At 35.9% G+C, this 22,261-nt stretch overlaps 1 protein-coding gene across 1 annotated transcript in view; it reads right to left on the bottom strand.

Moving 5' to 3' along the window:
* Window positions 1-22,261, bottom strand: part of ARMC3 (armadillo repeat containing 3) — a 146,804-nt gene that overhangs the window by 67,458 nt on the left and 57,085 nt on the right. Inside the window, exons 6-9 of the mRNA XM_007936409.1 lie at window positions 20,937-21,131; window positions 11,073-11,256; window positions 3,282-3,434; window positions 3,075-3,180 (exon numbers count right to left, since the gene is read on the bottom strand). Of these exons, the coding sequence (XP_007934600.1) occupies window positions 3,075-3,180; window positions 3,282-3,434; window positions 11,073-11,256; window positions 20,937-21,131 (638 nt within the window). The remainder of the gene's footprint in view (window positions 1-3,074; window positions 3,181-3,281; window positions 3,435-11,072; window positions 11,257-20,936; window positions 21,132-22,261) is intronic.

Raw genomic sequence — 22,261 nt, 5'->3', positions numbered from 1 at the left:
GCCCAACCTTCCTTCCAAGGAGTGGCTGGTGGGTTTGAACCACCAGCCTTCTGGTTAGCAGTCAAATGTCTTAGGCACTATACCACCAGAGCTCCCTGTTTTAAATATAGATGATAAAATTCAATTTTCAGCTTGTAAAAATATTTTTAATTAAAAACATTTAAGTTACAAAACAGTGTCACAACAAAGTATGTTTCTTTTTCCCTAGGTTGATTTTTTTTCTTTAATTTAGAAAATTTTGATTAGCCCATAATTTTCCAGGTAAAAATCTATTACCTAGAAGAAATCATACCAGCATCATGTCATTATAACACACTAGTGATTATTCAATTTAGAAAATTTTGTTTAACCCATAATTTTCCAGACAAAAATCTATTACCTGTTGCTGTGGAGTCAAATCCAATTCATAGCAACTATATATGAAGAGGAAATTACACCAGCCTCATATGTTACTATAACATACCAGTGATTATTCAATTCATAAAATGTGCCTCCTGCTCCAGAAGGTGTCCTGAGTTTCACTTAGAAATCTGCTTAAGGTACATCAAGATATGAGTGTAGGAAATTTTGTGATTTTAACAATCACAAAATTGTATTAATAGGGTTTGCAATGATCAGATATGCAAATGTCTACCAAATGCACATGGAGGACTTCAGCTTTAGTTGTTGCTTCTTAATGGCCTCCTTTCCTCACTACTTATATGTAGTTGAAGAGCAGCTAGAAAGCTCTAACCCTCCAGCCACCCCAGCAGCAAAGCCAGAGTCAGACTCAGTCACAGCACACCTGCCAAGAGAGCTGATCAGATGGACTGATTCTACGAAGTGATGCTGGGAACACTGAACTGTTCTGAGTTTAAGCAAATAATTTTAAAAGGAATATCTGAATGGAAAGTGTTTTTTATTAAAAATAAGCAGCCATCTTTGTTATCTATTTTGTTGTGTTTGGCTTTAGTAATTAATATTATAGGAGGTCTGTTAGATGGGTCTACAAATTGTGGTTTGTTTTCATTCCTTTTGACTGACTATAGAAATCTTTTTCAAATCCAGTCAAACTCCACTTATACCAAATGTGACTCCATTTTCCCCTCAAAAACATTTTCATTGTTTTTTAGTTCACAAAGTCCAAAGAAGAAATTATATGGACCCCAAAGAACATTCAGAAAACCACTTTCACTTACGGTCCATTTTCCTTACCAAAAACAAACTGAAAAAAATACCAGAATGGACAGTCCTAACTGACCTTTCTATGTTAACAAAATTGATTTATCGATATTAACAAAACTAGAGTCAGATGATAAAATCAGTAAAATAATTAAATTGAAAGAGAAAATCTGAAAGCAGTCTCTTTTGTAATTATCTACCATTCTGATTTTCTATAAAACTGTGGTATGATATAAACCAGACAACTCCAAACAAAAACAAGAGATCTGTACACTCTGGAGGCCTGTTAAAGAAGTCTCCAAAAACCATCGTGTCAGATCCAACTTATAGTGACCACTCCTTGGGTTTCTGAGGCAATATCTCTACAGAAGTAGATAATATATAAATCTAAATGCATTGAAGATAGAAATGTTTTAATGTCAGTGATAAGATTTTTGCACTGGCGTGACAGTACTAAAAAAAATCACTGAATATGCTATTTTCAGAATGCTACTATGACTCAATACTACAGAAGCATGTGTATGTTTATACAGATGATGATAGCCCTTAATTTAGGAAATTGCCATATCAGAGCATAGCTATTGAAGGAGCACAGTTTTGTTTTGGTGCTTATGTATTTTTGCCATATTTTTATTGAGCATTGTTAGATTTTTAGTCATTCCATTAAGCTTTCCTTAGAAAATATTTGTGTGGGAGTAGAGAAAGGGAAGGAAAGGTTAAATAGATTATATATGTGGTTGTTGTTGTTGTTGTTATGTGCCGTCGAGTCAAACCCGACTCATAGCGACCCCTCCTTGGGCTTCCGAGGCAGTATCACTACGGAAGTAGGATTGCCCAACCTTCCTTCCGAGGAGTGGCTGGTGGGTTTGAACCGCCAGCCGTCTGGTTAGCAGGCAAATGTCTTAGCCAGGATTTATTTCAAGTTAGAAAAGAATTCTTTTATTCACGATGTCACAAAACAACATATGAAAGTTAACAATTAAAGGACAAAATGAGATACAGGGAGGGCAGATAACGATTTTGTGAAAGCTGCCTTCAGGAAATTCTGGCTGCCTTATGAAACAGTCTTACCTCTTTTATAGGAAAGACTATAACCTTTTGGGAGCTCTGGCACTTGACTGCTAACTAGAAGGCTGGCGGTTCAAACCCACCAGCCACTCCTCGGAAGGAAGATGGGGCAATCTACTTCCGTAGTGATACTGCCTCGGAAACCCAAGGAGGGGTCGCTATGAGTTGGGTCCGACTCGACGGCACAAAACAACAACAAATAACCTTTTGAGTCCCACAGACCTCTGTGTAATTCCTTGGCTGCCTCTTTTAATAAATACGTATACCCAGGAAAACTAGAAAACTTGCAGAGCCTCAATTTCCTCATTTGTTAAGTGATTATGAGAATTAAAATTAAAAATAAATATAAATTGTACACCAGTGCTTAGAATACAAAAGGCATTTCTTTTCTTTAAGTTTTCTCCATATATTTCTCCTAGTATTTGTTTCTAAATTGAGTTTTTAAAATGTTTCCAGATTTATCTGAAATTTATGTGCTTGTTAAAATGGGCTTTTGAAAGTTGTTTTAGATTTATCAAATGTTAAGATAATGTTGTCTCTAATGTTTCCAGCATTATCCTGCTTTAATTGTACTGGATCTGCATTAAGAGTTAGCCAGCCTATAGGCTGAATCAAATGGCCTTCCCATTTTCCCAACAAGCCCAGAAACAATCAAGATTTTGTAATACCTTTGAAAATAAACATATCTGATGACTCTCTCTTCATAGGGGATCCTGAGTAATAACCGAGGATAAACCATCTGAAAGAATATATAGACTACCTTGCAAGCCAAAATATTAGGATGAAAACATCTTGGACTATAAAATATCCCCTAACAAGTCAGTGTTGAGTATTTTTGTACTTACTTTGCATTAGCAGGATTGCAAGTTGTCAGATTAGCCAAGGCTAGAGCTGCTGCTTCCCTTACCTCATCATTGTCACTTTTTAGCAACTGAATTAACTGTGGAATCCCTATGGAAAAAGATAGGTAAAATGTGACTTTAAAAACATTAGTGCAAACTAGAATGTAGTAACCTAAAATTGTTCAGAATATGTTTTCACAGTTTGCTTACCCTGATTATTGAAAAAATCTTTGCTGCCTGAATTCTCACACATTGCTGAAATAGCTTGGGAGGCAGCAATTTTAGTTCCATCATTTTCAGAACCCAAAAGGGTGACAAGGGATTTTTCAACCTCTTGTTCGTGAAAAAGTTTTCTACTTTCAGCTTTCCAGAAAACAAAAGAAAACAAATTCAGAATTTTGCTGCAAAAAAAGAGTGAAAAGCAAGACACTAATAAGCAAATATTATTACTTACCCACACAAGGTAAGATAAGATTTCAAACCACTAGCCACAAAGAGTCTAAACTCAACAAAATAAATACCTATTTAATCTGTAGAACAAAGTGACTATGAGAAATGAAACACAGATATTGCTTTCTTTTTTCTCATTCCCGTATATGATATCAGCACTGTGACAATGAAAATTCTATAATTAAGAAACATACAAGTTTCAGATTTAACAAGCACTAGTGATACCACCTTGGAAACCCAAGGAGGGGTCGCTAAGAATCGGGTCTGACTCGAGAGGAAATAACAACAACATATGAAATACATGAAATACTAGTCATGTGTCTGGCACAGTGCTTTGTGTGCTTACATGGTCTCTCTCACCAACTAAAGACAAAAGCCTGCTTATTTGATGGTTGTTTTAAATACAAAACCCAACATTTGAAGAAAGCCCAGGATGTTCAAACTGTTCAGTAACATGGGTGCTCAAGTCTTTAGGAGACAAGCCAAGGAGAGGAGAAAATTAGGAATTTCTAATCTTTTATCCAAAAAGTCAGTTATTTTTCTCTCACATTACGGTGCATGCTAAAGTGGAATAAATGACTATGTTTTACTTGACAAATTACTATAAACAATCTAAACATAAGCAAGCATAGTGTTATTTGGAAAAAAATAAAGTTATGACTCTTAAGTATGCACCGTAATATACAGTCCAGCATATAACGTTCTGGTGGCATAGTGCCTAAGGCATTTGACTGCTAACCAGAAGGCTGGCAGTTCCTTGGAAGGAAGATTGGGCAATCTACTTCCATAGAGATACTGCCTCAGAAACCCAAGGAGAGTTCACTATGAGTTGAATTGACTTGACAGCAGTAAGTTTGTGTTTTTTTGGGTTTTGGTATACAACACAAAGTTTGAAACAAAAATATTAAAATTTTCATTTTAATCCCTAAACATTGTTTTTTTCTCTCTTGATTTTAGTTCAATTTTTCATAAATCACTATCTCATCTCACTGTTATGCAAGAACAAATATTCCATTGAACTAAATGAGGGTTCCACAGTTTTGTTCTCTAGTTAATTCTAAATGAATTAATTACTTTATTAAAACCATATACTGGAAATTATATCATAAAGCAAACCCATTTTAATGCCATAAAAGGGTACTAGGGCTAATTTGAAAAGAGAGAGCTTACAAACAAATCCTAACCAATTTATTTCCCATTCCTTCAAAAATTTTTATCATAGGTTTGATTCTTCATTAATTATCCTTTATGAAGTCAATTTATATGGTTAAAATAGAGGAAAGTGTAATATGTGCTCTTATAATGTTAATATAAGAGAATAGTATTAAGAATAAAAATCTCTGCAAAAATACTGATAATTTAGATTAAAATACCTTCATTAGTTCCACATATTTAAATTAGTTTGATTTCTTCCCCAGGAATATTTTCAGAAATTAACAGCAACTAATTTTACATTTTAAAGTTAATATATGATACCCCCTTCCTTTACCACTGATTCAAAATATCACCCTCTTTCATAGAAGCAGTATCACATTCAAATGTAACCATATTTTTGGTCCTTGTTCATATGCTATGCTGGTGTGTGCTGAACGATCTGGCTATAACTGACACAGGCTAAATTACTAACACTTTTTTCCTTCATTTTAAACCAATCATGAACCATGTCCTGTAATCCTATCATTTTAATCCCTTGCTCTTTTCATTTAATTAGAATTCAGGCAGGCCATAATGTGTGTGTGTGTGTGTGTGTGTGTGTTTTAAAGCTGCAGTTAATACTTAAACCTCAACTGTAAGTTTCTAAAATGTTTTAAAATATATATAGTCATTATTAGTTTTCACTGAATATATTATATCTGGAACATTTCTAGAGTATCTCACCTAAAATGCTTTGATTTATAATTAAAACTTCCCTAATGTCTCTAAATCAACCTTCCTAAACAGGCTCTTAGCATGGTTTCTATCAGGAAAATCCGCCAAAAGAATTAATTTGAACGACTAACTTTAGAGTATGTAATTATTACATTCAGAAAACAATATATATAATTATTAGAAATATTTTAAGAAATAATTTAAATAAATGCTGTGGGCAATTAGTTTCTCAACCCTGCTGGGAATATTCTGAAAATCCAGCTGTGTTCATCAAACCTCCAAAGTGCTGACTGCAGTGTAGCTATAATAGATTTAAAAGATGAATTAACGTATTAGCCAAGTACCTTTATTGAATTGCTGTACTTGGAAGTAAAGTATTTATGTTTTAATCACACAAATAATAAAGATGGTAAGCTAGTTATGCTACTAATAGAGTAAAATCTTTTAAAAATGACATTTTTTTCAGTATCACTAAATATAAAATGAGATTTTGTAACTGAAAAATAAATTTGTACTTAACGATGCTTTTCTTCACCCATTTTCGGGAGTTAGTATTGTGCCATCCACCTGCTGAGATGTTAATGCCAGTTCATAAACTTATGGAAACATGGTAATTAACATCTTCCTCCTACTGATGCCAGGTCAAAGGCATATTGATTTGGGCTTTCCACAGTGGGGGTAGAAACTTTACTCAGGAACTTTACTCAGCAAAACACAACTTTGTTTAAGAATGTGAATTATAAACTAACCAGCAGTTGAGCTCATTTAGTTAACAATGTTCACCTTGAGCATTGAGCTCTTTTAAAGAATTGTCTATATGATATGAAATGGACAAAAGTAACTCTGAAACACAGACGAGAACTCTAAGGAGCAGAGAGAGAGTCTAAGTTAATGGTGGTTAAACAATATGGACAGAGAAGGAGAATGGTGACATACTGTGAAGTATTTGACCACTGTCAGTGAACTTGTACATGTAAAAATTGTTGCATGGGTGTATGTTTTATTGTGAATATTTTCAACAAATTTTTAAAAAATTAATTTTAAAAATATGTATTATGTATTTGTGTTCAGCTGTGTTTTTGAAACTGAAAATGCATTACCTAGCCTTTTTTTAAAAAAGAAAAAAAGATTTGATGGTGATAAAAAGTAAAAGAAAACGTTAATACTGATTGTTACATTATTGATAACAGTATAAGGAGAACATTTGTCTAAACCTACATATGAATGGAGTTTTCTAACTGGAAAATTATTTAAAACATCTTCATGATTTTTCCCTTTTAATACAGAAATATTAAGCTCTAAGAACTATGTTAATTCTTGTTAAACTTTCAGAATTTATCTTTGTAACTAACATAAAATAAGACTTATGTCTAGTTAAGCTGGCTGAGTCTGGCAGGTAAGAGATAAGGCAGGCAACAAGTTCATACAAAAAGGAGCAGAAAAGAAATATAGGGAGGATCTGAAACGAAAGCAGAGGCTAGAATCCAGGCAGAGAGGAAAAGGTGACTATTGTGAATTTGTCCAGGTAAAGAGAGTTAAGAGGTAAATACATCAACAAAAATAGAAGATAATGATTAGGTAAATGAGAAAGATGCTAACCATCCTCTAGCACTTGCCCTAGGTAACAGGATATTGGTTCTGTCCTAGTATTGTGTTCCAGTCAGCGATGGGCAGCTCTAGTCCACCATGTTATAGCTAAGACAATTCAGAGTCCTGCAGGGAATTCTGCTTCTGGATAAGACTGTAATAGAGAGATTTCCTCAAAGCTCTGGCCTCAGTCAAGAGAATGTGTGCTCCTGAGGATTTATTGGGATATGTGGACAGAGAGAAAGTTTCAATCTTTGTAGAATCATGTATCTTTCTGGAGGCTCCAAGAATCAATCTTTCAGACATGACATCTCTTAGGAGCTCTGGTAGCATAGTGGCTAAGGCACTTGACTGCTAACCAGAAGGCTGGAGGTTCAAACCCACCGGCCACTTTTCCGAAGAAAGATGGGGCAATCTACTTCCATAGTGATACTGCCTCGAAAACCCAAGGAGTCACCGCTATGAGTCGGGTCCGACTTGATGGCACATAACAACAACAGGCTATCAGGAACTAAACCACCTCTGCATCCAGTAGATTTGAAGATTTCCTTACATACTTTTCCAGTGTTTGTACAGTCAGCAAAGGTCAAACACTTTGGAAGGAAGGACACTATGCCAGAGAGGATGGAGGAAGGTTACCAGTTGAGAAAGCTGGATTATAAATTGTAAGCCTTTACAGTATTAGACGAAGCCTGCAAGACAATGGTGAAGGAGGCATACTGAGTGCAGTGCAGATGGGCAGTTGGTTAGTGATACTAGGATAGGTGTAATTTTCTTTCCATCTGGAAATTGGACCTTCTGCTAAACAATGGTTTTGGTTTTGGTTTGGCTAAACAATGGTAGTTATTTTTGTGCTGTGCTTGCTTGGTCTTCTAAAAGCTGGATCAAATCACCCTAGTTTATGTATATGTTGTTCCTTTAATCTACCTTAACAGAGATAGATAAGGGTTATGGTGTGAGGAAATTGACAGTTTATTTAAGGCAGAGTGGGCTACACTAGGTTAAACCATGAGAAACTACATTTTAAAAAAATTTCTCAAAGGCAGGAAGAGAAACCATTTATTTTATTCATACCTCAAAAAGCAATGGAGTTGGTGTGGATGTGGAAAATAGGAACCCTTGTACAATTCTGGTTGGAATGTAAAATAGTTCAGCCATTGTGCTCTGAACTGTGGAAAACAGTTTGGCAGTTGCTCAAAAAGTTAAACACAGAATTGCCATCTGATTCTGTAATTCCATACCTTGGTACATACCAAAAAAAAAAACTGAAAACAGGAACACAAACAGGTACATGTACACCAATGTTCACTGCAGCACTATTCACAATAGGTAAAATATGGAAACAGCCTAATGTGGAAAATATAGAAAAAGCCCAAGTGTCTGTTAACAGATGAATGGATAGTTTGTAGTACACATATCCAATAGAGTATTGCACATGTATTGATCCATGCTACAACATAGATGAACTTTGAAAACATTATGCTAAGTGAAAGAAGCCAGTCATGAAAGGGCACATATTCTATGATTCCACTTATATGAAACATCTAGAATAGACAGTTCCTTAGAGATAGAAAGGTTAGTAGTTTCTAGGGGCTAGGGAGAAAAGGAAATGGGGAAGAAACTGCTTAATGGTTACAAGATTTTTTTTTTTTCTTTTTGAATGATAGAAATGTTTTGAAACTAGACAGAAGTGGTGATTACACAACATTGTAAATACCACTGAATTTCTCACTTTAAAATAGTTAATTTTATGTTATGTGAATTTTATCTCAATAGATTATTTTAAAACCAAAAACACTGAAGTTTGAAATTTTGACTTTCCCTCTAAACCTATTAAATTGCTGAGGACCATGTATATCGATAGGTTAAAACAGGATTTCCAAAATCTGAATCTGAGTGATTTTTTTTGAATTTTGTATTTCCAACATCTGAATGAAGGACCTAATCTGAACAAATGTGTCCAATATTATGGTTTAGCATAAGTTATACACTTCAGAGCACAATGGAGAATATCTGAGCAGGAATAAATTAAAAACCAATGGCCACATGGCTGTGTAAAATATAAGAAGCTCTAATGTCAAGCTAGGTCATGTGACCTTTATCTTGCTTTATCTTAGGCCAAAAGGTCTTAACGTTGGGTACAAGGATTCACGGGCCATAGATGGGCTTCAGGCAGTCCTGACCTCTCTGAACTTCTATGCAGAATGTTGTACATCTGTGCATTTCTTTCATCAGATTCTTAAAGAAACTCAAGCTCATTCACAGTCACATAACTAGTCTCTGTAGAGCCAGGAGTTGAACTAGTACTAGAACTACAATACTAGGAATTCTCTGCCCAGTGTTTTGCCACTCCTAATAAATGGAGAGAAGATTGAGGTTGTCAAGGAATTCACATTGCTTGGTTCTACAATCGATGCCAACGGAAGCAGCAGTCAGGACATTAGAGGACGTGTAGCATTGGGAAAGTCAACTGCGAAGGAACTGTTTCAAGTGCTGAGGAGCAAGGATATCTCCTTGAGGACTAAGGTGTGCCTGACACAAGCCATGATATTTCCAATCGCCTTGTATGCATGTGAGAGCTGGACAATGAATAGGGAAGACCGAAGAAGAGTTGATGCTTTTGAGTTGTGGTGTTGGTGAAGAATGCTGAAAGTACCGTGGACTGCTAAAAGAACTAACAGATCTGTCCTGGAGGAAGTGCAGCCAGAATGCTCCTTGGAAGCAAGAATGGCCAGACTTCGTCTCACCTATTTTGGTCATGTTGTAAGAAGGGACCATTCCCTGGAGAAGGATGTCATGCTTGGTAGGGTGGAGGGTCGACGAAAGAGGGGGAGGCCTTCAGGGAGATGGATTGATACAGTGGCCGCATGATGGGGTCAAGTACAGCAGGGATTGTGGGGCTGGCGCGGGATCGGGCAGTGTTTCGTTCTGCTGTGCATGGGGTCGCTATGAGTCGGAAACGACTCGACGGCACTTAACAACAACAACGACAATGTCCCATGAAAATCAATACCTCAAGAGGGGTTGGAGCAAGCTTAGAATGACTAAGCCACACCAGACCAAAGAAAAGATGTGATTTGCAAATTTTAGGTTTGACATCGTCCATGCCTTGCCATTACACCTCTCTCGAGGTCTCAGCTAGCTGTGAAGGTCTATAATGGATGGGAAATAGAACTGAGCAACTATAATAATGTCTAAGTTCCATTTGACAAAATTCAGCATAAGCCAACATTAACCAATGTTAAAAATCTTAATTTCATAGTCTATCTTTAGATTTTACATTTATAATGTAACTCACGAAGCCCCGCTATGTTGACTGTGTAACGTGAATTTTGATTCCAGTATTCAAAGTCTTCCTTAAAGAAATCCAGTATGGGTTGAAAAAGAAAATGTTTTCCATAATATACACATAGACATATATATAGGTGTGATTATTTATGTTTAGAATATAAATCATATAAAATAGGAAAAGCTGTCGTCATTTGTAAAAGAAGTGATGCAGAAGGGGGAAAATAAAATCACATTTTGTATTAATACTCCAAATATACATAAATTAAAGCTATAATTTCCTTTTTGGTGTTCATGATGTGAATAATCTCTCATATTTTACAGATTTATATCGACATAGCTTGTCACCAAAATGAAAATCTTTTTATGTATATAGTATGAGCATACTGCTTCTCATAGCTATGTAACATGACACTACTAGACTCTAGCTGAACCTGGAAAATTACCATATGGGTATCATTCCAAATGCAGATTTATATAAACAAAGGTTTCAGAATCACAAACAATATACATTCGATATAATTTTAAGTTCAAGAGAAATAAAGGCTTAAGACTTAGTTTAGGACTGATTATTATTTTTTTTTTTTAAAAAAAGGTTGTATTATAATGCAATCCTCTTGAGCTTATTATCCCTGACAAAACAATCTCTAACTCACTGGCATTGAGGTGAGTTTTGGTCTTAAGTAATAATTATAAAACTACTCCCAAATAGTTATTTAAAAGCAGACAATTACTCTATTGTTGTTAATCAAAACCAAGAATATAAGAAGAGGTATGTATGCTTAGTTTATATAAAACAAGACATACGATCATAAGCTGCTTTGGTGATGGCTTTTGCTGCATTCTTCTGGATATCAGGGATTGTAGAGTTTTCTGCAAACATTAGGAGCTTTTTAAGACCCCCTGTCTGCTGAATTAGCACCATAGTATCCATATCTTCAAGGCAATTGGCTATCACTGACAGTGCTTCTATATGAAGGTCATTCAAGTCCTAATAATAAAAGCAAACACAACTTTAGAAAGAATGACTTTCCAAATTTCCTATATGAGGGATGACTGCGTAAGTTACTTCCATAGAGATACTACCTTGGAAACCCAAGGAGGGGTCACTGTGAGTCAGAATTGACTCAAAGGCAATGAGTTTGGTTTGGTTTGGTAGGTCAGTCTGAACATAATGTAATTAATTTTATTGTGACAGAAGCCTGAGAAAATAAGAGTTCTGTTTATTAAAGTAATATCATTCTCCTTAGCTATATCCCCCATCCCTTCTCATTTCCTATTCCAAAATGTTTTATGGATAAAAAAATAATGCTACAGAGGAAGTGTCCAAAAATGACAGTGGAGTTGAGTTGTTTACATAACCTCTACCAATAGTGATTTTTAAATCTGGAAGAAATATTTTTAAAAGTACTATTCGAAGTCACTGAATACATTCAAAAACAGAAGTTGAAGGAAAGTGTATTCTTTAAATTCTGCAGCTGAAAGGAAGAAGTATTGTGAGTTTGTGGCTTTCTTGCTTGAGAAATCTCCCTAACCTTCAGAACTATAGACAACCATAGCCTTACCGGAATAGCTAGTAATATAAGGGGGAAATCCTGGAAGTGAGAGAAACACAGAAGGGATGTAACTCAAAATCTGAGTACAAACTATATACTTAAATCTCAGGGTGACCACTAAACCAAATATGAGTAGAGGAGATCCCACGGACTTTGCTTTTAAAAAAAAAGAGAGAGGGAGAGAGAGACAGGAAGACATCCTGTTTTTGAAAGAAGGAGCAGTACAAGGTGACCAGATAAAACAAACTTCAAGACAAAGAGTTTTACAAGAGACAAAGAAGAAAAATTAATAATAATAAAAGGGTCAATATATTAAGAAAATAAAAACATTTAAAAATGTATATGCACTTGGTAACACAGCTTCAAATTATAAGAGGCAAAACTAACTAAACCAAACAGAGAAACAGCCAAATTCTACACAACAGTGGAAGATTTAACAGACCTGTTTCAGTAATTGATTTGGAGTGGGGTGGGGAACCAACTAGACCAAAAGTCACTAGGGATATAGAAGATTTGAATGACACTGTCAACCACCAGGAGCTCTGATAGAGTAGTGCCTAAGGCATTTGTCTACTAACCAGAAGGTTGGCAGTTCAAACCCACCAGCCACTCCATGGAAGGAAGACTGGGCATTCTACTTCCATAAAGATTTACCACCTCAGAAACTCAAATTGACTCAATGGCAGTGAGTTTAACAACCACTTTAACCTACCTGCCATGTATAGGACATTAAATTTCAAAACAAAATAACACATCCTTTCCATTCACCAAGATCAATAATATAAAACAAGTCTAAGTAGATTTCAAAAGACTGAAATCTTACAGAAAATGTTCTCTGATTGTACCAAAAAAACCAAACTCACTGCGATTAAGTGGGATCTGACTCATAGCGACCCCTCCTTGGGTTTCCGAGGTAGTATCACTATAGAAGTAGATTGCCCAATTTCCTTCCAAGGAGTGGCTGATAGATTTGAACCACCAACCTTGTGGTTAGCAGTCAAATGCCTTAGGCATTATACCACCAGAGTAGAATTAAATTAGAAATCAGCTACTATAAGGAATCTAGAAAAATTAAGTATTTGCAATTAAATAACTCACGTCTAAAATCAGGAAGGGAGTGCATCAGTGTTGTCTCCTTTCACCATACTTACTCAATCTGCATGCTGAGCAAATAATCTGAGAAGCTGGACTATATGAAGAAGAGCATGACATCAGGATTGGAGGAAGACTTATTAATAACTTGTGATACACGGATGACACAACCTTGCTTGCTGAAAGTGAGCATGGCTTGAAACACTTACTGATGAAGATCAAAGACTACAGCTGCTGTATGGATTATACCTCAGCATAAAACGAAAATCCTCACAACTGGGCCAATAAACAGCATCACAATAAATGGAGAAAAGATTGAAGTTACCAAAGATTTCATATTACTTGGTTCCACAATCAATACCAATGGAAGCAGTAGTCAAGATATTAGATGACATATTGCACTGGGGAAATGTGCTGCAAAAGACCTCTTTAAAGTTCTGAAGAGTAAAGATGTCTCTTTGAAGACTAAGGTGCGCCTAAACCAAGCCATGGTATTTTCAATCACCCCACATGCATATGAAAGCTGTACAATGAATAAGGAAGACTGAAGAAAAGCTGATGCATTTGAGTTGTGTTGTTGGTGAAGAATACTGAAAGTATGATGGACTGCTAAAAGAACTAAAAAATCTGTCCTGGAAGAAGTGCAGCCAGATTGTTCCTTGGAAGCAAGAATGGCCAGACTTCATCTGACCTGCTTTGGTCATGTTGTCAGAAGTGACCATTCCCTGGAGAAGGATATGCTTGGTAAAGTGGGGTGTCAACCCCAAAGGGGAAGGCCCTTAACAAGATGGATTGACACAGTGGCTGCAGCGATGGGCTCAGGTATGGCAAATATTATGAGGCTGGCGCAGGACCGGGCAGTATTTCATTTTGTTGTACATAGGGTCGCTATGAGTTGGAGCCAACTTGACAGCACCTAACAAGAAGAAACAACCAATAGGCCAAAGAACAAATCACAAGGGAAATGAGAACTGAATGATAATGAAAATAGAACATACCATAATTTATGGGATATAGCTAAAGTAGTGCGTAGAGGGAAATTTATACCTTAAAATGCCTATACCAGAAAATACCAAAGGTCTAAAATTGACCCTAGCTATCTTCTTAAGAAAGGAGCTCTGAAGCCATAGTGGGTAAGGCATTTGGCTGCTAACCAGAAGGTTGGCAGTTCAAACCCACCAGCTGCTCTACAGGAGCAATCTACTTCCATAAATATTTACAGCCTTAGAAACCCAACAGGAGTCACTATGAGTCAGAATCTACTTGATGGCAGTGGGTATCTTCTTAGGAAAATATGAAAAAAAGAACAAATTAAAGGTAAAGTAAATTGGAGGAAGAAAATAAAGGTAAAAAAAGAAGTCAATGAAACAGAAACAAACAATAGAGAAAATCAGTGAAAACAAAGATTAGTTCTTTGGAAAAAATACACATACACACACACATACATACACATATACATATGTATGTGTGTGTGTGTGTATATATATATATATATATATATTTAAATAATAAATCACTATACTCAGAAGGAAGGTGGGACAATCTACTTCCGTAGTGATACTGCCTCAGAAACCCAAGGAGGGGTCGCTATGAGTCGGGTCCAACTTGACAGCACGTAAAAACAACAACATATCAACTGAGCAAGGGAAAATACAAATTACCAATATTAATAATGATATTGGGAGTTCTACTACAGATCTCATATACAAGACAAGCATGAAAAGGGAATATTATAAACAGTATTAATCCAGTAAACTAGAAAGTTTAAATGGAATGGACAACCAAATTCTTTGAAAAACACAGACAATGAAAACAGACACAAGGAAAAAAAGAATCTCTGAATATCCTTATAGCTTATTTAAAACATTGAATTTGTAACAAAAACCTTCTCATTAGTTAAATTCCAGGCCTATATAGCTTCACAGGTAAATTCTATATCAAACATTTAAGGATAAAATTGTATCAGTCTTACACAGATTCTTTCAGAAAACAGAAAAGGAAGTAATCCTTCCTAACTCATTTTAAAGGCCAGTTTACTCTGATACTAAAATCCAACAATGATATATACACATAAAAAAGGAAAATTACAAACAAGCATTGCTCATGAACATAGATCTGAAAATCTTTAATAAAATATCAGCAAAACTGGGCCTGGGGACTCAGGACTAAAGTCTTGGGGGGCGGCAAGGTCACCTGGCATAAAAGTCTGCAAAGACAATGTTCTACATCCTACTTTGGTGAGTAGCAACTGGGGTCTTAAAAGCTTGCAAGCAGCCATCTAAGGTTCAACTATTGGTCTCTCCCTATCCAAAGCAAAGCAGAGTGAAAAAAATCAAAGACATATGGAAACAATTAGTCCAAAGGACCAATGGGCCATGAGAACCTCAGTCTCCATGACTCTGACACTAGAAGAATTAGGTGGTACCTGGCTACCACTGCCAACCACTCTGAAAGGGATCACAGTACAAGGTCTTAGATAGAGTGGGAGAAAAATGTGGAAGAAAACTCCAAATCATTAAAAAAATAAAAAAGGCTTACTGGTCTGATAGAGACTGGTGGAACCTCCGAGAGTAGGTTCCTTAGAGATCCTTCAAGCCTAGAACTGCCCTCATGCCTGTGGCTCAGCTTTCAGCCAAACAATAAATAGGCCTACAAAGTGAACAGTAACACCAGGAAGGTACGTACCTGGTTACCTAGTGCTGCTCTGACAAGAATATACCACAAATGGGACGGCCTTAACGAACAGGAGTTTATTCTCTTACAGTTCGGAGGCTTTAAGTCCAAGTTCAAAGTGCCAGGCTCTCGGGGCTGGGTGAAAGCCCCTCAACCTTGAGGTCCAGCTCTGACTCCTGCTCCCGGCCCACTGGAGCTAGAGGTGTTTCTTCACTTAGACAGCTGCTGGCTGCTGAGACTGACAAGCCCAAGGTTGACAAGTAAAAAGGCACAGTCCTGATGTTACCAAACCACATGGCAGGCCATTAATTTAAGTCTATTGAAAATCCCCAGGTCAACAGAGCATGGCAGGCTGCTGAGCAATGACACAGTTACATACAGGGTTCAAGCATGCCCTAAGCTAGAAACCATTCCCAAGGCATCTCCTTACATACAGGAAGCAGACCACATTCCAAAGGCAGCTACTCAGCTGCTTATGGTAGATCCCACCATGGACTGATTGCCAGTCTCATCATGGGGAATAACTACCACCAGCTGCCCAGCCACTCAACCAGACCCAGCCAAGTTGACACACAACATAACCACCACAGTACCCCTTAGAACAATCAACCACAAGAGATCAAAGGAGTAGCATGTGCCCAAGGATAAAGCTCAGAAGGCAGGAAGAGATAGGAAAGGATGAATGGAAATGGGAAACTCAGGTAGGCAGGAAGTGGGAAGAGTGCTGTTACATTGTGGGGATTGCAATCAATGTCACAAAACAAAATGTACATCAGTTGTTGATTGGAAATCCCATTTGTTCTGTAAACTTTCACCCACATCACAATAAAAAGTTTAAAAAATAAATAAAAAAGGTAACAGCAAATTGTATCCAACAATATATAAAATGAGCAAGTGGAAGCTTATTCCAGGAACAGGAATGCAAGGTGGTTTAGTATTTGAAAATCAGTTTAAGTCACCATATTAACAGAATAAAGGAAAAAAACTAAATAATCTTCTCATTTGACTCAGAGAAAGGCATTTAAAAAAATCAGCACCCACCCATAATAAAAACTCTGAGCAAACTAAAAATAAAAGGGAACTTCATCAATTTGAAAAACCTACAGCTATATTCATAGTTAATAATCAGAAAATCCTAGTGAGCCTAAAAAAAGGTAAAACTAATAGTAGGTCCAGTAAGGTCCCTGAATAAAACTTAAATATCTAAAAGTCAATTACATTCTAAATACTAGCAATGAACAACTAAAAAGTAAAATAAAAAATGTAATTTAATTCACAATACATTTCCAAAATATGAACTGCACAGAGATAAATTTAATAAAATGTGTGCAAAATCTGTACTCTGAAAGATATAAAACATTTTTTAAAGAAATGAAAGGAGGCCTAAACAAATGGAGAGATGTAACATGGCTATGGGTAGGAAGACTGAGTATTAATATTTGACTTTCCGAAACTGATTCGTAGAAGTCCTGAATATGAGAAAGAGTTCTATTAATAAATCATGAATTTGGAGGGAATACTGAAATAAAGAAAGCAGAAAGATGTAGCCTTATGAAGAAGGCATAATTTTAAATGTGTATAAACATGTGTGTGAGGAGAGAGTTGTAGAAGTAGGAGCAGTGACAGAGGCTGTGCCAAGATCAGAGTTAATGGACAGACAAATAAGGAGGGAGATGTGAGGCAATCACTGGAATGATTATTTGAGAACTGTACTGGGAGCTGACAGGAGCCCCTTCTGCCTCCCTGTTCCTCTGCAGTGGACAGCAGAGAAGATAACAAGAGGCTAAACCAAAGAATGTGAATGCCTAGCTGGAAAGGTAAACAGTGACCCAGATAGCCAGTGATGCTAGGAAGAATGGGGAGCCCCACTGCAGCAGCTACTGGCACACCCCACCACACAGTACATCCTGTTCCATGACAATAATAACTGGAGCTAAGTCCCTGTGAATTTTTAATCTACAGACAAATGGAAATTATCAAGCACAATGATACCAGACAGATAACAGTCAAGCAAATATTGCTGTCAACAAAGTTACTAAGGAAACAAAATTTTAAAATAAGTAAACAATATCTTAGAGCGATTCAAGGAGGCTATTATTTCATCAAAAGAATGAATTAACTAGAGATCTCAGAAATTAAAAATATTAATTGAAATAAAAATTTCAATAAATGGCTGAATAGCAAAATGAACTAAGCTTTAGCATAAAATAGTGAGCTATAAGATATTGTCCAAGGATTCTTCAAGAAAGCAAGCTAAAGGGCTAATAGAAAGTATGACAGTATAAAAATAGAATTGATTTGGAAGATCCAACATCCTTATAAAAGCAATTCTAGAAAGAATGAAGCAAAAATAATCAAAGCCATTCATTCAAAATATTGCCCAACTGAAAAAAAGTCCTCAGTTTGAAAGGGTCCAGCTAAACAGGATGAATAATTTTAAAAATAAGGATTTACAACTTTATACACATCATGATGAAATTTCAAAACACTGAAGACATAAAGCTAATATTGAAAGCTCCCATTGAGAAAGAAATAATTTACTTGTACAGAAGCTAGAATCAGATTGGCATCAGAATTCCAACTGGAACAACAGATGAAAGAAAGAAAGCATTATCTTCATAGTTTTAAAGGAAAATGAAAAATAAAATTGTGTTCCTGGCCAAAATAACATTTAAGTAGAAAAGCAAAAATTAAGATTATTTTTGAACATGCAAGTATTCAAAGTTATTTAGTCACAGATTGTCTTTAAAAGAAATAACCTAGGATACACTTCAGGAAAAATAATTTCAAGGATGAGGAACTTATAGGATAAAAAAAGCAATAGTGAGTTAAGGAGGAGCCCTGGTGGTACAGTGGTTAAGCACTCAGCTGGTAAACAAAAGGTCGGTAGTTCAAACTCACCAGCTGCTCTATGGGAGCAAGATGTGGCAATTTGCTTCTATAAAGCTTTACAGTGCTGGAAACTATAGAGTAGTTCTGTACTTTGTCTTATAGGGTCACTATGAGTCAGAATAGACTTGATGGCAGTGGGTTGGGTTGGGTTTGTTTTTTTGTTGGTTGGTAAGCATACATACCACTAAAATAAGTTTATGTGTAATGTTGTTGTTGTTATGTGCCATCGAGTTGGACCCGACTCATAGAGACCCATCTTTGGGTTTCCAAGGCAATATCACTACGAAAGTAGATTGCCCCATCTTCCTTCTGAGGAGTGGCTGGTGGGTTTGAACGGCCAGCCTTCTGGTTAGCAGTCAAGTGCCTTAGGCACTACACTACCAGAGCTCCCATGTGTAATGTAAGAGAAATAAATACTAAATCGAACTAAAATTCCAGATGATTTCAATGAAGAGAATGGTAGAGTGAAAGTGTGAAAATCTGACACAAGGTGGTTTTTTTGAGGGGGTGGGGAAAGCCATAATATTTAATAAAGACAAGGTATAATTTAACAAGAAGTTATAATGCTTTTAAATCCTTATGCTTCTAACAACAAAAAGTTTCAACTGGTCAGAGAATGTCAAAGATGAAAAAAAAAAAAAAATCAATGTTTCCAGAAGGATTAAACAGATGAACTAGAAAAGAATGAAATCTAGATTATTATAAGACTTTTCATTGCAGTACTGGATGCAAGAAGACAATGCAGCAAAGCTCTGAATGTTCAGAGGGAAAATGATTATGCCCAGGCAAAATGTCATTCAGAGAAGATGGCAAAATAAAGACATTTTACAAAATGAAAAGTGAATACAAAAGAGATTGATGAACTAAAGAAAGCAGAGGTAAACAAATGTAACAGAGTCACAAATTTTAATTCCTACTATAACTTGGAAGGAAAAGAAAAATATATCTAATCTTGTTGTAGAAAAGAAAATCCTAATGGACACAAAAGAAAAGTTGTCAAACCGCTTGTTACTAGGGAAATAGTTATCAACAAAAATGATGCCTCCTCATCCTAAGACTGGCAAAACTTTGTAAAAAGACTAATAATATCCAATGTTGGAAAGCAGGAAAAGAAGCAGTCACTCTCAAATTTGATTGGTGGGATTAAAAGAAGACAAGTGGAATTTCAGGCAGGTGAGAATACTAGGACATAGCACACTAACCTGGGTTCTTTTCTGTCATTAATCACTATCTATTTAACACAGAGCAAATTAAGCTTGAAGTTTCAGTTTCCATTTATAAAAATAAAAATATGTACTGTACAGTGTTACTGGAATTCTATATCATAAACATAAAATGCCTAACATAGAACTCTGCACATAGTAAATGATCAACAAATCCAAACTGGCTAGGTACACATACACGGCTATCAAGCATACTTGTGCAATTAATGCATTTCAGAATTTATCTTCCCAGTTCTGCATTTTTATTATTACTTCAAGGTTCTGTTATTAAAAAAAGAAACACCATTACTGAGTAGTTTAAATTTTAATACAATGTTGTTATTCAGAGATAACGGCTTCCTTCAAATTGTCCGTATTTCCTGAATTTCTAAGAGTCCTAAGAGTAGATTTCTGTTACAAGAGTTAATTTTATTCCCTAAATTTTTAAATTAGGGGTAAGTGGATCTGAAAACAGTGCTTCTATCTCTTCCCATTTCATTCTGTAGTTAAGACACTGGACACTTTCAGGAACTATCTGAACCACTTCAGGTCAATTAAATGGTATTCAATAAAATACACGATTAGCTTTTTATAACTAAAACCAAAAAAAAAAAAAAAACCCAAACTCATTGCCATCGAGTCAATTTGACTCATAGTGACCCCTCCGTGGGTTTCTGAGGCAGTATCTCTACAGAAGTAGATTGCTCAATCTTCCTTCTGAGGAGTGGCTGGTGGGTTTGAACCACCAGCCTTTTGGTTAGCAGTCTTAGCCTTAGGCACTGGAGGGGTCTAAAACAAGGCAGAAATATTCTTAAAGTGTCTAATTCATTCCTAAGAAAAATACTAGCCACCACAGAAATTTAGCTCCAATATTTCTCAAAATATGTCTAAGGAGATAAGTTATTCTTGCTTTACTCCAAAGAAAACCATGGCAGCCAAAAGTTATTTTTTAAAAAAAAAACCTAATTCTAGGTGTTTCAGGAAACATGAAGGAGATCAGAAAGAAGAATTTAAGAAATTACATCTTCTAAAGCAGAAGACTTTTTCGGCAATTTATAATGGCCTTCTCGATTAGTATAATTTAACCAAGTGAATAAACTTTATGTAACACTAAACAAATTAGTCCACTGTGTATTTAATAACAATCAAATGTTATAAAGTTTCATTTTAAAAAATACTCCACAATTTACATTTTATAACAAAATTTAGGAGAGATGCATTTTCATCAGAGATAGTTGAATGGATGTTGCAAATACCTTTGCTTCTAGGATCTTAATAAGGGGGTCCAATCCTTGATTGTCTCTTAGCATTGCTCTAGACTCCTTATCATTTGTAATAACACCTAAGGTTTTGAGAGCCAACAACTGAATAATTGGATATTCTGACTTCAGGAGCTCTAATATAGGAGGAATTGGATTTAGCTCTTGAAGTGTAGTTCGACACTGGAAATCCTGCAATGAAATACAAATGATCAAATCAGTAATGTTTCAGGCAAACTGCATTCTCAAGAATAGAGAGATTCTATTTTCTAACAAATAACATATTTTAATTTTTCCAGTTTTTATTCCAGCAAACATTCTTCCAAAATAACTTACAAACAAAAAAACTATACACACCCTCAATCATTATCATCAAAATACACACTTTAACTGTGCAGACATTGTCAGCAACACAAAATCCACATGATCTATGATTTTTGCAGTATCTATTATTTCTTTATTATGTAGAAAATTCCTAACATCATAAATATCATTGCAGTAACATCTATGCATAATATAATTCTTTTCACAATGTTTGATATTCTATTACAAAATACTGTTTGATAAAATGAAATGACAGCATCTATTCCTTATTATCTTTATTCAAATGGATTGTTTATAACATGCTTATTCTCAAGCAGTACTGTCTGCAGGCCTTACGCATGCAAATTTGCAGCAGGTTTAGTTCAGATACATGACCTTTATTTAAGACATTACAATATCAAGAGGTTGTTATAGTCTAGACAGATTGATCTGTATGTGTATCTATAATTTTCTCTGTGTTTGGGGTGTGTGTGTGTCCAGGTGCTGGCTGGGGTGAACAGTGGAGAAAACCAGGCAAAAAGCCATGTTATTGTTATCATGTGCTATTATAAAAGCCATGTGCTGTCAAGTTGATTCCAACTCCTAATGACCCTATAGCGATGGAAAGCCCCGAAACTTTGACTGACCGTTAAATCATGCTATTTTAAATCAAAACTTGCTAAATGGTACTAGAACATAAATTTTAAAATAGTATTAAGGATGGATAATGGGCCCAACTTGCAGCTTAGTTTTACCCTCTCCTTCAAATGACTCCTAATACTCCGCTTCCAAGTTGCTATTATTAACTAGAAAGGAGCTCTGGTGGTGCAATGGTTAAGGCATTTGGCTGCTAACCAGAAGGTCTGTCATTCAAATCCACCAGTTGCTCCATGGGAGGAGGATGAGGCAATCTATTTCCATAAGGATTTACAGCCTTGGAAACTCTGTGGTTTGCTATGAATTGGAATTGACTTGATGGCAGTGGATTTATTATTTTTTTTTTTTCCTTTCTTTTTTTT

This window comes from Orycteropus afer, unplaced genomic scaffold, assembly GCF_000298275.1.
Source record: "Orycteropus afer afer isolate SDZICR_OR568_19922 unplaced genomic scaffold, OryAfe1.0 scaffold00035, whole genome shotgun sequence".
NCBI classification, from domain to species: domain Eukaryota; kingdom Metazoa; phylum Chordata; class Mammalia; order Tubulidentata; family Orycteropodidae; genus Orycteropus; species Orycteropus afer.
This window is presented reverse-complemented; position numbering and strand designations above follow the sequence as displayed.